The sequence below is a fragment of the Saccopteryx bilineata genome, chromosome X (assembly GCF_036850765.1).
Source record: "Saccopteryx bilineata isolate mSacBil1 chromosome X, mSacBil1_pri_phased_curated, whole genome shotgun sequence".
In the NCBI taxonomy this organism is placed as follows: domain Eukaryota; kingdom Metazoa; phylum Chordata; class Mammalia; order Chiroptera; family Emballonuridae; genus Saccopteryx; species Saccopteryx bilineata.
Genome location: NC_089502.1, coordinates 141289486 through 141305368, shown reverse-complemented (window position 1 = coordinate 141305368; position 15883 = coordinate 141289486). Strand labels below are relative to the sequence as shown.

The 15883-nt window shown below is 44.3% G+C and overlaps 1 protein-coding gene across 1 annotated transcript in view; it reads left to right on the top strand.

Moving 5' to 3' along the window:
- The window catches only part of SHROOM2 (shroom family member 2), a 129031-nt gene that overhangs the window by 100237 nt on the left and 12911 nt on the right, over positions 1-15883 (top strand). The window contains exon 6 of the mRNA XM_066248647.1: positions 13780-14571. Coding sequence (XP_066104744.1) covers positions 13780-14571 — 792 coding nt within the window. The remainder of the gene's footprint in view (positions 1-13779; positions 14572-15883) is intronic.

Sequence of the window (15883 nt, the reverse complement as noted above, 5' to 3'; positions counted from 1 at the left end):
AGAGCCAAGATAACTTTAAGGACAGGAATGGTGTCCATGCGATCAATTCTGAAGAGTGGGAATCAAGGCTGAGGTGTGAGAACCACCAGGCAAGATGGCAGGAAGGGCCTTCAGCAGGGGTACTGTGCAGGGACAGGTGTCTTCGAGGTGATTGAGGGAGGATGAGACAGACTGGCTGTCATCGTGGTGCTGGTGTGAGGGAGTTAGGCAGTGGGGAGTAAACCAGTCTCCTTTTCATGCTCATTGTGACTGAGACGCGTGCATGTTTGTAAAACTCAGTGAGTAGAGCAGAGAAGAAGGTTGGAAATGCCATCACGCAGGATGCTTGAATGTTCTGGAAGAGTTACCGCAAGACGGCTTGGCTTTTAGAAAGTTTCGGTGGTGAACATCATACATTAAGTCAGGGGTCTGGAACCTATGGCTCACGAGCCAAATGTGGCTCTTTTGATGGCTGCATCTGGCTCGCAGACAAATCTTTAATAAAAAAAAAATAACATAAAAAATATAAAACATACTCATGTATTACAATCCATTCATTTCCTACTGTTCATGTTCATGGTTGCGAGTGGCTGGAGCCAATCACAACTGTCCTCCGGGACAACACGAAATTTTTATTGGATAATGCATAAGGTACACGGGTCGTTGTATGGCTCTCATGGAATTACATTTTAAAATATGTGGCGTTCATGGCTCTCTCAGCCAAAAAGGTTCCTGGCCCCTGCATTAAGTCACCCTCTAATTTGTTGAAACGGGGTGTTGTCCTTACCACAGTTTCAGGGTGGTTTGATTGGCAATGTTAGAGAAGTTGAATCCTTGACCTCTGCTGCGTAACAGTGGCCATCCCTGCAGACGGACAAGATCACAGAGTCATTTACAAGGGTTACAGGTGCAGCCACAGGGAGTGTCGTTAAGCGAGAGAGAACTTCCTGGGGCACTGGAATTGTTAGATGTAGTTCTCTGGTGGCACACGCACCACTCTATACATTTACCCAAACCCGTCAGACAGCACACCTCCGATCAGTGAATTTTGCGGTCTGTAAATGATGCCTTGTAGTGCGGTGGGGGGATTCAAGCACACGTTTTGAAAAAGCTGAAGTTGCTCGGAAGAAGGGTGTGTAGATGTGGAGAACAAGAATTATGGTGAACCTAAATCTATGTATTGCTTGTGACCTGTGTCCTAACATTTGTAGCTTTTATCAGCAATTAATCATAATTAATAAAAACTCACAGAGTGACATCATAGAAATGGCGCTGTGAGGACACGAACCGAAAAATCTCCCCAAAATTTCAACAAATTCAACAACCAGAGACAGAAAAATCTATCCTTGGAGCATCCAAGAGTTTCACACCCTGAAGGCGAACTGCTATCAACAAGACCACTCTCAGATGCCATTAAGAAAAAAGAAATCAAATATCATGGATACAAAAGAAAGAGAAGTAACACAGAGAGATGTGGAAAATCTCTGGAGAAAAAATTTAATATATTGGAAACCTTGGAGCTAAATGACAGAGAATTTAAAATAGAAATCCTAAAAATACTCAGAGATATACAAGAAAACACAGAAAGGCAATTTAGGAAGCTCAGAAAACAACTCAACGAACATAAAGAATATATTACCAAGGAAATTGAAACTATAAAAACAAATCAAACAGAGATGAAAAACTCAATTCATGAACTGAAAAACGAGGTTACAAGCTTAGCTAATAGAACAGGCCAGATAGAAGGTAGGATTAGTGACATAGAAGACAAGCAACTTGAGGCACAACAGAGAGAAGAAGAGAGAGACTCAAAAATTTAAAAAAAGGAGAAAGCCCTACAGGAATTGTCTGACTCCATCAAAAAGAATAACTTAAGAATAATAGGTATATCAAAGGGAGAAGAGAGAGAAAATGGAATGGAGAATTTATTCAATCAAATAATAGACGAGAACTTCCCAAGCCTGTGGAAAGAACTAAAGCCTCAAATTCAAGAAGCAAACAGAACACCGAGTTTTCTTAACCACAGCAAACCTACTCCAAGGCACATCATAATGAAAATGGCACAAACCAACGACAAAGAAAAATTCTCAAGGCAGCCAGGGAAAAGAAGAATACAACATATAAAGGAAAGCCTATTAGATTATCATCTGATTTTTCAGCAGCAACTCTACAAGCTAGAAGAGAGTAGACCCCAATATTTAAAGTTCTGAAAGAGAGGAACTTTCAGCCAAGAATACTATACCCATCAAAGTTATCCTTCAAGTACAAAGGAGAAATAAAAACATTCACAAATACAGAAAAGATGAGGGAATTTATCATCAGAAAACCCCCACTCCAGGAAATACTAAAGGGGGTTTTCCAACCAGATCCAAAGAACAAAACAAAACCACAAGAACACAATAAAACCAAATTTAAACTGTGACAACAAAAGCAAAAAAAAAAGGGGGGGGGGAGGACAGAGATTAACAGTAGCAAAAGATGATGAAGTGCAGAAACACTCGCAAGATAGGGTACTACAATGAATATGGTAGATACCCTTTTTATTACTTAATGGTAACCACCCTTGAAAAAACCACCACAAAAGCACATGACTTAAAAAAGGTAGCAACGGAGGAAAGAAGTATGGAATACAAACAAACAAAAACAAATGATAGAAAAACAAGAGAGAAGAATCAAACAAGATACAAAACTAACAGAAAGCAATTTATAAAATGGCAATAGGGAATCCACAAGTGTCAATAATTACACTAAAAGTAAATGGATTAAATTCACCAATAAAAAGACACAGAGTAGCAGAATGGATTAAAAAAGAAAATCCACCTGTATGCTGCCTACAAGAAACATATCTAAGCCACAAGGATAAAAACAAATTCAAAGTGAAAGGCTGGAAAACAATACTCCAAGCAAATAACATCCAAAGAAAAGCAGGTGTAGCAATACTCATATCTAATAATGCTGACTACAAGACAGCAAAAGTACTCAGAGACAAAAATGGTCATTTCATAATGATTAAGGGGATGCTGAATCAAAAAGACATAACAATCCTTAATATATATGCACCAAACCAAGGAGCACCAAAATATATAAGACAGCTACTTATTGACCTAAAAACAAAAACTGAAAAAAATACAATCATACTTGGAGACCTCAATACACCGCTGATGGCTCTAGATCGGTCATCCAAACAGAGAATCAATAATGATATAGTGGCCTTAAATGAAACACTAGAGAACCTGGATATGATAGACATCTACAGGACACTTCATCCCAAAGTGACAGAGTATACATTTTTCTCTAGTGTACATGGAATGTTCTCAAGAATTGACCATATGTTGGGCCATAAAAATAACATCAGCAAATTCAGAAAAATTGAAATTGTACCAAGCATATTTTCTGATCATAAAGCCTTGAAACTTGAATTCAACTGCAAAAAAGAGGAAAAAAACCCAATAAAAATGTGAAAACTAATCAACATACTTTTAAAAAATGAATGGGTCAAAGAAGAAATAAGCGCAGAGATCAAAAGATATATACAGACAAATGAAAATGACAATACGACATATCAGAATCTCTGGGATGCAGCAAAAGCAGTGATAAGAGGGAAGATTTCATATCACTTCAGGCCTATATGAACAAGCAAGAGAGAGCCCAAGTAAACCACTTAACTTCACACCTTAAGGAACTAGAAAAAAAAAGAACAAAAACAACCCAAAACCATTCAAAGAAAGGAGATAATAAAAATCAGAGCAGAAATAAATGAAATAGAGTACAGAAAAACTATAGAAAAAATTAATAGAACAAGGAGCTGGTTATTTGAAAAGGTCAACAAAATTGACAAACCCATGGCAAGACTTACCAAGGAAAAAAGAGAAAGAACTCATACAAACAAAATCCAAAATGAAAGAGGAGAAATCACCACGGACATTGTAGATATACAAAGAATTATTGTAGATTACTATGAAAAACTTTATGCCACTAAATTTAACAACCTAGAAGAAATGGATAAATTCCTAGAACAATACAACCTTCCTAGACTAGACTGAGTCAAGAAGAAGCAGAAAACCTAAACAGACCTATTAGTAGAGAAGAAATAGAAAAAACCATTAAAAACCTCCCCAAAAATAAAAGTCCAGGCCCAGACGTCTATACCAGCGAATTTTATCAAACCTTCAAAGAAGACTTGATTCCTGTTCTACTGAAAGTCTTCCAAAAAATTGAAGAAGAAGCAATACTTCCAAACACATTTTATGAGGCCAACATAATCCTCATACCGAAACCTGGCAAGGATGGCACAAAAAAAGAAAACTACAGACCAATATCTCTAATGAATACAGATGCTAAAATACTAAACAAAATACTGGCAAATTGAATACAACAACATATTAAAAAAATAATACATCATGATCAAGTGGGATTCATCCCAGAATCTCAAGGATGGTTCAACATACGTAAAACGGTTAACATAATACACCATATCAACAAAACAAAGAACAAAAACCACATGATCTTATCAATAGATGCAGAAAAGGCATTCGATAAAATACAACACTATTTATGTTTAAGACACTCAACAAAATGGGTATAGAAGGAAAATATCTCAACAGGATAAAGGCCATATATGATAAACCATCAGCCAACATATTAAATGGCATAAAACTGAGGACTTTCCACCTTAAATCAGGAACAAGACAGGGTTGTCCACTCTCTCCACTCTTATTTAACGTGGTGCTAGAAGTTCTGGCCAGAGCAATAAGACAAGACAAAGAAATAAAAGGCATCCATATCGGAAAAGAAGAAGTAAAGGTATCACTTTTTGCAGATGATATGATCCTATACATCGAAAACCCCAAAGACTCCACAAAAAGATTACTAGAAATAATAAACCAATACAGTAAGGTCGCAGGATACAAAATTAACATACAGAAGTCCATAGCCTTTCTATATGCCAACAGTGAAATATTAGAAAACGAACTAAAAAAAATAATTCCCTTCACGATTGCAACAAAAAAAATAAAATACCTAGGAATAAACATAACAAAGAATGTAAAGGACCTATATAACGAAAACTACAAAGCATTGTTAAAGGAAATCGAAAAAGATACAATGAGATGGAAAAATATTCCTTGTTCATGGATAGGAAGAATAATTATAATCAAAATGGCCATATTACCCAAAGCAATATATAAATTTAATGCAATTCCCATCAAAATTCCTATGACATTCTTTAAAGAAATGAAACAAAAAATCATCAGATTTATATGGAACTATAAAAAACCCCGATTAGCCAAAGCAATCCTAAAGAAAAAGAACGAAGCTGGGGGCATTACAATACCTGACTTCAAACTATATTATAGGGCCACGACAATCAAAACAGCATGGTATTGGCAGAAAAATAGACACTCAGACCAATGGAACAGAATAGAAAGTCCAGAAATAAAACCACATATATGTGGTGAAATAATTTTTGATAAAGGGGCCAACAACACACAATGGAGAAAAGAAAGCCTCTTCAACAAATGGTGCTGGGAAAACTGGAAAGCCACATGCAAAAGAATGAAACTCGACTACAGCTTGTTTCCTTGTACGAAAATTAATTCAAAATGGATCAAAGACCTAAATATAAGACCTGAAACAATAAAGTACATAGAAGAAGACATAGGTACTAAACTCATGGACCTGGGTTTTAAAGAGCATTTTATGAATTTGACTCCAAAGGCAAGAGAAGTGAAGGCAAAGATAAATGATGGGACTACATCAGACTAAAAAGTTTTTGCTCAGCAAGAGAAACTGACAACAAAATAAACAGCCAGCCAACTATTAAATGGGAAATGATACTTTCAAACAACAGCTCAGATAAGGGCCTAATAGCCAAAATTTACAAAGAACTTATAAAACTCAACAACAAACAAACAATCCAATAAAAAAATGGGAAGAGGACATGAACAGACACTTCTCCCAGGAAGAAATACAATGGCCAACAGATATATGAAGAAATGCTCATCTTCATTAGTTATTAGAGAAATGCAAATCAAAACTACAATGTGATACCACCTCACACCTGTTAGATTAGCTATTATCAACAAGACAGGTAATAGCAAATGCTGGAGAGGCTGTGGAGAAAAAGGAACCCTCATTCACTGTTGGTGGGACTGTAAACTAGTGCAACCATTATGGAACAAAGTATGTTGGTTCCTCAAAAAACTGAAAATAGACTACCTTATGACCCAGCAATCCCTCTACTGGGTATATACCCCCAAAACTGAGAAACATTGATACGTAGACACATGTAGCCCCATGTTCATTGCAGCATTGTTCACAGTGGCCAAGACATGGAAACAACCAAAAAGCCCTTCCATAGAAGACTGGATAAAGAAGATGTGGCACATATACATTATGGAATATTACTCAGCCATAAGAAATGATGACATTGGATAATTTACAACAAAATGGTGGGATCTTGATAACATTATACGGAGTAAAATTAGTAAATCAGAAAAAAACAAGAACTACATGATTCCATACATTAGTGGGACATAAAAACGAGACTAAGAGACATGGACAAGAGTGTGGTGGTTACCGGGGGCGGGGGGGGGGGAGGGGGTGCGGGAGGGAAGGAGGAGAGGAGGAGGTGGAGGGGGAGAGGCACAAAGAAAACTAGATAAAAGGTGATGGAGGACAATCTGACTTTGGGTGATGGGTATGCAACATAATTGAATGACAAGATAATCTGGACATGTTTTCTTTGAATATATGTACCCTGATTTATTGATGTCACCCCATTAACATTAATAAAAATTTATTTAAAAAAAAAACCCGCCTGACCAGGCAGTGCGCAGTGGATAGAGCGTTGGACTGGGATGCAGAGGATCCGGGTTCGAGACCCCCCGAGGTCGCCAGCTTGAGTGCGGGCTCATCTGGTTTGAGGAAAAGCCCACCACCTTGGACCCAAGGTCGCTGGCTCCAGCAAGGGGTTACTCTGTCTGCTGAAGGTCCGCGGTCAAGGCACATATGAGAAAGCAATCAGTGAACAACTAAGGTGTTACAACGCACAATGAAAAACTAATGATTGATGCCTCTCATCTCTCTCCGTTCCTGTCTGTCTGTCCCTGTCTATCCCTCTCTCTGACTCACTCTCTGTCTCTGTAAAAAAAAAAAAAACCCACACAACCCACCAGCTCCAAAAACCACTACTGAGGTAAAAGAAGTGTCCGCTATAAAAAAAGTACCTATCAGAGGTATTTGTATCGTATTGTTTCTTTTAATTGTAAGGACTTTAAATGACCGTTTGTGGAGCCCCCCCACTCTGGTTCATACATGATGTCACAAGAGACCATTGCTCTCCCTAGTGACTAAAAGGAGGCCAGAATGCTGAGAAAATCATAACTTTTAAAAACCTCATTAGATCCTTCCCCATCTAAATGTCTCTTCTGTTCTTTCTGCCTTAGCATTCTCTTTGGAGCCTTCAGAACGCTTATCAAAATGAGCAATTAGGTGTTTGCATTTTTTAAAATTGACACCTGCATTGCCTTCTAGACCCAGGGGGTCAGCAAACTATAGCCCAAGGCCAAATCCCACATGCGGGAAGTGACCAATAAGTACACCCCTTTCCCACCCCTGACTCCAAAGCAGGAAAGGACGGCTCCCTGGTGTGTGTTACGTCAGCCAGAAGAGCCAGTTTCTTCTCTTTCGCGTTGAAGGTAGTTGGTAACCCTATGTGCAAAGTAGCATTGATGACACTGCAGTCCAAAAAGTAAAATAAGACAAATTAGTTATATTGGGAATGTTCATATGCAAGATTTAAAAAATATTTTATTTTAATTTAAAAAATTTTTTAGCCTTTTTTTTTCTTTTTAGAGAGAGACAGACAGACAGGGACAGGCAAACAGGAAGGGAGAAAGATAAGAAGCATCAGCTCATAGTTGCAGCATGTTATTAGTTCATTGATTCTTATACGTGCCTTGATGGGAGGGGGGGTGCTTCAGCCGAGCCAGTGACCCCTTGCTCAAGCCAGTGACTTTTGGGTTCAAGCTAGCGACCTTTGGATCAAGCCGGCAACCATGGAGTCATGTCTAGGATCCCACACTCAAGCTGGTGAGCCCGTGCGCAAGCCAACGACCTTGGGCTTTCGAACCTGGGTCCTCAGCATCCCAGGCCAATGCTTATTCACTGTGCCACTGCCTGGTTTGACTAATTAAAGATAATTTTTTTAAAATTGATTTTAGCGAGATAAAAAGAAAGAGAGAGGTAGGAGCAGGCATAGATCTATTCTTGTATGTGCCCTGACCAGGGATTGAACCAGCAGCCTCTGTGCTTCAGGACAATGCGCTAATGAACTGAGCTATCCACCTAGGGCTCTTTTATTGATTGATTTTAGAGAGAGAGGATGGGAGAGAGAGAGTCAGAAACATCAATCTGTTTCTATATATGCCCTGACCAGGGATCAAACTGGCAACCTTTGCATATCAGGATGATGCTCTAAACCAGCCAATCTATCTGGCCAGGGCCCTATGCAAGGTTGTTTCACTGAGAACCTAACCACCTACATCTCAAAAAAAAATACATAAATAGAAATGTGCCTTGCCCCCTTGCCATTCTTCATGGTGACCAAAAGCAACAGATGCATTTATGTGTCTGATGGATGTTTGGGTGACATAGTGCATGGAAGAAATGTTTGCCTGTGCAGCCGTGGTGAAGGTGGCCCAACTCCTTGTCCTGTGCAGTGACAAGCATGTAGACGAAACAATGAGGGGAGAATGATATGTCCTGTGCTAGAGGTGATCTGGAGGGGGTCCAGCAGGGCTGGCAGATGAGGGCCCGTGCGACAAGCAGCCAGCCACACAGATGTGGAGGCAGGGAGTGGGACAGTGAGACCCAGAGAAGTGAGCCCGTGACATCACAGGGCTCGTCATGAGCAGATGGACTCTGGAAATGAGGCCACTGCCTCTCAGATGAGGAATCCACATGTAAGACACAGGGCTGGCTGTGTCCATAGCAAGATCAACAATGTAGATTTGAGTAACAGCGGGGTTGATGGGATTTCAGGAGGATCTGATACACTGGTTCCCATCCTATCATATTGCATGTGTGTTATGGAGCAGCATACACATACACACACACATACACACACATGTTAATGAAGTGAGAGGAGGGGAAGCAGAGAAACAGACTCCTGCTTGCACCCTGTCCAGGATCCACCTGATAAGCCCCTATGGGATGATGCTCTGCCCATCTGGGGCCATTGCTCCATTGTTTGGCAACCGAGCTGTTTTTAGTGGCTAAGGCAGAGGCCACCAGGCCATCCTTAGTGCCTAGCCAACTCACTTGAAACAATCCAGCCATGGCTGTGAGAGGGGAATAGAGAGACAGATGGAGGGAGAGAGAAGAGGGAGGGGTGGAGAAGCAGATGGTCGCTTCTCCTGTGTGCCCTGACCAGGAATCAAACCCAGGACATCCACACGCTGGGCTGACACTCTACCACTGAACCAACTGGCCAAGGCTACGGAGCAGCATTTAACGTGGCTTTTCCTCCGTGCTGTTCCCCCTTCCCTTTTGCTTTGCTTTTGGTCCCGTTGTAGACCGTTCACCTCCACATTTCCTCTGGCAGTGGCTAGTCCAGGGAGGTGGTGCACGTCTGCTCCGAGCAGGTCCCCGGGGCTGGAGGGATCCGAGAGCCTTGTGGAGAGCCTGCTGGCTCTCCCTCCTTCTGCAGCTGCGTGGGTAGGTCCTCCTCACTACCATGTCGTTAGCAGGCTCTGCCTGAGGATGGACCCAGCCTAACCTGACTATCCATCTCCGGGGGACGCCGGGACACAGCTGTCCTTTTCATTTTCCCTTGTGAGGCTGCACTCTGTGCTCGTGCTTGGCATGCACCCAGGAGCCTGTGCAGGGAGGCCTTTGTCACTTTTGCTGCCAGTCCTAAGTCATCTTATTTTTTTGCTTTTGCTGTCTCTGAAATCTTGCCATGACCATTGACGTTATCCTTGAAAATACACACACACACACACACACACACACACACACATTTACTTTATTGAATTGATTTGGGTGACTAGTTAAAGGTTTACAATTCTACAGTATAACACATCATCTGTATGTTGTAGTGTGTGTTCACCACCCCAAGTCAAGTCTCCTTCCATCACCATCTGTCCCCCTTTACCCTCTTCTGTCTGCCCCAGTCCCTTTCTGTCTATAGTCATTATACTGTGGTCTGTGTCTATGAGGTGTTTTTGTTTGTTTGCTTAATCCCTTCACCTTAGTCATCCACCCCCACACCCCTCTCCCTCTGACACCTGTCAGTCCATTCTCTATGAGTCTATTTGTATTTAGTTCTCCGTTTGTTGTGTTCTCTAGATTCCACGTGTCTGTCTGGCTTATTTTACTTAGCATAATGCTCTCCAGGTCCATCTATATACTGTTGCAAAACATAGTCAGATTTCCTTTTTACAGCTGAGTTGTATCCCACTGTGTAAATGTACTACAGCATTTTTATCTCCTTGTCCACTGATGGGCACTTGGGCTGCTTCCAAATCTTGGCTATTGTAAATAACACCACAGTAAACATAAGGGTGTACACACACACACACACACACCTACACACCTACACACATACACAACGAACATGCCATATACATGATAGACACACATTCATAAACAAAATTTCTACAGAGTAGTCACTTGGAACCTATTAGATAGATTGAAAGAGGACCCCAGCAGAACCCCAAATTCCCATTTGTGGTCCCCTTTTTCTGGTGACCCTGATTTTCTGAATTCTTTATCAGCCAGGACAATAAAAACCGACTCGTGGTTTTATGGCTTTGACTTTGCAGGTTTGGGGAATGTAAAGAAAAATGAAGAGGGTAGCGGGCAGAGTTGGTGCCGAAATGGCTGTGCTCACACAAATCTCCCTGGATGGAGTATTGGGGTGGAGTGTGGCAAGGTGCACATCTAGAGTAAGAGGTGGCTGTGCAGCATGTTCTGCCCTGGGGAGCAGCCCACCCTGTGCTGCAGGCCCTTGGCCCTGAGTCATTCTTTATGCCCCAGGGGAGCTTTGCCGCTACCGGGAGTTCTCTCTCATTCCTAGGTGGTTCCCACAGCCTGTGCGGTTGCAGGCATTTTGCAAACAGAACTCCTTTGTAATGATCATATCAGATGTGCATCTCAGTAGCCAAAGGCACTGAGCTTTGAGCAGTCAGTTGTAGCTACTTTCATTCTCCATTTCTGTGAGGCGGTAGATTATGTACTAAATAACATGTGCCAGCTTATGGGGGTCGATGGGTGTTAGATTTCAAGAGTTTTCATAGGACAAAAAGAAAATGTTCACGTGTGCCTCGAGTCTTTGACATGCAACGTTGGGGAGGCATTTGTGGGTTGTCGTGACTTCGTTTTTGCTGTCTAAAGAGGCACGGTACCTGAAACAGAAAAAGGAGGGAGAGATAGGGCCTCCCCCCGTCCACAGCAGGCCGTCTTAGCCAGGACTGCGCCTGTTGTGTCAATTGGACAGAGTTTAAAGGTCATGCTGTATTTTCTAACCACATGGCTGCTTAGCTGTGCTGTTCTGAAAGTATCTGCTGAACACTGCAAGGGACTTTTCTCCTGAGGACATAGCAAGAGGGACATGGACGGGGCACCTGGCTTGCAGGGCAGTGGCCTAGGCCTACATGGGGTTGGGACATCTGTAGTGCCCGGCCAGGTATCATGTACCGGGAAGTAAGCTCACCCCTGGCCTACAAGGGGGCTCTCATTGTCAGGGAAACATTCTATCCTGCTTGTTCGTTAATAGGAATTAGCACCAGTGCACCACCTGCTGGTTCTCCTGCTGCTGCTTTTTTTTTTTTTTTTTTTTTTTAAGATTTTTTTATGTATTGATTTTACAGAGAGGGAAGGAGAGGGATGAGAGCCTGGATTATCGACTCATAGTTGCTTCGCTTTAGTTGTTCATTGCCTGCTTGTTGTATGTGCCTTGACTGGGCAAGCCCAGGGTTTTGAACTTAGGACATCAGCATCCCAGGTCGACACTCTATCCATAGCCCTTGTTGAACAGCTCAGAACTTGCCTTCCCAACAGAGTACAACTCGACTGGGAAACTCCGTCAGAGACTCATTGTGTAGCTCCACTGGGTGCGTGTCGTGGAAGGCAAGAAATGGGTTATGAATGTGGAAATACAGTAGTTAAGAACTGAAAGAAATGAGTGACTCATTGCTGCTCACAAGCAAGTCTCCCTTTTTTCATTTTTAATAATACACTACTGCCTGACCAGGCGGTGGTGCAATGAATAAAGCGTCGGACTGGGATGTGGAGGACCCAGGTTTGAGACGCCGAGGTCACCAGATTGAGCCCAAGGTCGCTGGCTCGAGCAAAGGGTCACTCAGTCTGCTGTAGCCCCCCAGTCAAGCACATATAAGAAATCAATCAGCCCTGGCCGGTTGGCTCAGCGGTAGAGCGTCGGCCTAGCGTGCGGAGGACCCAGGTTCGATTCCCGGCCAGGGCACACAGGAGAAGCGCCCATTTGCTTCTCCACCCCTCCACCGCGCTTTCCTCTTCCCCTCCCGCAGCCAAGGCTCCATTGGAGCAAAGATGGCCCGGGCGCTGGGGATGGCTCTGTGGCCTCTGCCTCAGGCGCTAAAGTGGCTCTGGTCGCAACATGGCGACGCCCAGGATGGGCAGAGCATCGCCCCATGGTGGGCGTGCTGGGTGGATCCCGGTCGGGCGCATGTGGGAGTCTGTCTGTCTCTCCCTGTTTCCAGCTTCAGAAAAATGAAAAAAAAAAAAGTAAACAACTTAAGGAACCGCAATGAAGAACTGATGCTTCTCATCTCCTTCCCTTCCTGTCTGTCTGTCCCTCTCTCTGACTCTCTCTCTCTCTCTGCCACAGAATAAATAAATAAATAAATAAATAATCTTTTAAAAAAATAATACACTACTGATTTTAAATGTTTTATTGACAAGTTAATTTGCAGCCTATCTTAGAAAGTTCTGCCCCTCTGTAGATGGCAACTTCCTAAAATAAGGCACATAAAAATACTGTTGTAACACGAAATAAATATTTCTGAATAGCGTTTGAGTGTGAAAATTTTCACATTGTTTTCTAAAGTCTTTGTGTATGTGTCAGTCATAGCTCCCAGATGCAGTTTATGGGAAATAGGTGTGTGTGTCTGTATCTAATACGTATTTTTAACACCTCTTTTTTTTTTTTTTTTTTTTTTGTATTTTTCTGAAGTGAGAAGCGGGGAGGCAGAGACAGACTCTCACATGTGCCCAACCGGGATCCACCAAGCATGCCCACTAGGGGGTGGTGTTCTGCCCACCTGGGGCGTTGCTCTGTTGCAACCGGAGCCATTCTAGTGCCTGAGGCAGAGGCCATGGAGCCATCCTCAGCACCCGGGCCAACTTTGCTCCAGTGGAGCCTTGGCTGTGGGAGGGGAAGAGAGAGATAGAGAGAAAGGAGAGGGGGAAGGGTGGAGAAGCAGATGGGCGCTTCTCATGTGTGCCCTGGCCGGGAATTGAACCTGGGACTTCCACACGCCAGGCCAACACTACCACCGAGCCAACTGGCCAGGGCCCTTTAATAACTCTTGTCTTCTATGTGATATGTCAGTATATAGCCTGATGGTATCCAGTGTGTGTTTGGACTGGTGGCCTTGCATGAGGAATTGCAGTGGGGACAGGTATGGGGGAAATGCCCATGGATGTAATAATTCCTGACTGTGATTTAAAACAATTAGCAAGATGTGGGCTTAGTCCCATTTGGGGTGAAGATGTTGATTGGAATCGATCGCTCACTTTTATTTATTCTTCCTCTAGACAAGCAGATGCCCAGGGTCCAGAACATAGTCCAGGAGCAGCACAGCTGGACGTGCAGTGCCCGGCCCAGGTCTCTGAGCGGCTCCACGCCCGGGAAGCTCTGGAGGTGCCCCAGGAGGGTTGCGGCAGAGCGGGCACCCTACCTCGTGATTACAGATACTCCGAGGACCACAAGGCCACAGACCCGCTGCCGCCACTGGGCCCAGGATCACCAGCGCAGAGCAGCCTCTTGGCCCCACACACTCGGGGGCAGGACTTACGGCCTGTGAGTGCCACGCCACTGGCCAAGCGACCCACCCCACAGAGGCCGCCACCGCCCAAGCGCGAACCCAGGCATTTCAGAGTCCCAGCCAGTGCTGCCCCCACAGGCACCCCTATGACTGCTCCCCTGGGCGCATCTACAGGCGCACCCACAGCCGTTCTCCTGAGTGCACCTGCCAGCACACCTGCAGCCAATCACCTGGCTGCGCCTGGCAGGCCCCTCGCCCCGCTGTCTCCCGCGGCCCTGGAGGTGTGCGCGGACCGCCTGGCCCTCTCCCGCAGCTCCTGTGCCTTGGCAGGGAAGCTTAGTGTCACCCAGCCTGCCGACGGCCCAAAGGGCCCTGGGGAGCAGGAGCAGCAGCATGCAGATGAGCCCGTAGCCTGTTCTAAGCGGGAAGCCCTGCTCCCGTCCAAGTTCCGGCCCCTGAAGACGTCCGCCATGGAGACCTCGCGCTCCCCTTCTCCTCAGTTTGCCCCCCAGAAGCTGACGGACAAACCTCCGCTGCTCATCCAGGACGACAGTTCTACAAGGTACTGTCCCAGGACGGAAGCCTTACGCACCCTTCCCCTTTCGCTGGCCCCGTTCCGACCAGGGGACTCTGTTGTGTGGCTTTCTGTGGGCAGTGTCAGGTACCTTGCTCAGGCTCCAGGTGTCAGATTCTCACTGGTCCTGAGGGCGAACAGGGAGGGAGCCCCAGCTCCAATGGTCACCTGTTGGGAGCTGTCCTGTCCAAAAGGGAGATGAAGGAGATAACAGACCACCTCTTGTGCCAGTACCGAAACCCCAGATGCTTACGTCTGCGGTGCACATGTGCGTGTACAGACCTGGGCTGTGGTTTGCCCCAGGCACGTTCTGTTTGTAATCAGCACTCAGTTTTATGCAGGCGTGAGACCTGCGACTGGCACTGCTGTGCCCAGTAGCCAGTATGACCGTACTCCTTTTTGTCTAGACGTTTTATGTGAAAGCTCTAAGTGGGCATGCATCTTGTGTTAAAGTAGAAGGAAAATCGATTCCGTCCCAAGGGGCCATTGTCAGAATTACACATGTGCTACGGTCTGTGGAGCCCGTCGAGATGTTGGTACTGTTTGCAGGTGGGGACTGGCCAGCTGAGAGCTGTGGCCAGTGAGTGGCCCCTGTTGTCTGAGCACCTTTGAAGAAACTGAGAAATGGAGGGAGTGGGGAGTTTTCATCTTGTTCTCAACTGACGGGGAGGGTGGTGCGGGCCCCAGGCGGTGTCTGGAGACATTTTGGGGTGTGATGGTGAGGGCGTAGAGGCCAGGGATGCTGATAAATGTCCTGTGAGACAGTCCCCACAAGGAACTATTGGTCCTGAGTGTCACTGCTAATAATCCAGGAGTTGCCAGTCCCATGTGACAGTGTGAATGCGAGTTGAGGACAAGTAAATGCAATCTGCTCCTCAGTGGCACCAGCAGTGCAGGGGACAGCAGACATAGGCAGCTTTTGTCATCCCAGAAGGTTCTTGTTTCCTTCGCCACTCTTGAGTCTTGGAACTATTTTTCTTTTTCTATTAAAATTAATTTTTTTTTTTTAATTTTGGTTATTGACTTTAGAGAAAGAAAGGGGAGGGACGGTGGTACATCTATCTGCTCCTGTATGTGTCCTGACCAGGAGTTGAACCCAGAACTTCTCTACTTTGGGATGAAGCTCTAACCAACTGAGCTATCCAGCCAAGGCATTTAAAGTGTTTTTCCATTGATTTATGAAAGACGAAAGGAGAGAAGCGCAGAGAGAGAGAGAGAACACGCGCATCAGCTCATTGTTCCACTTAGTTCCATTTAGTTGTGTACTCAGTGGTTGATTCTTGTATGTGCCCTGATGGGG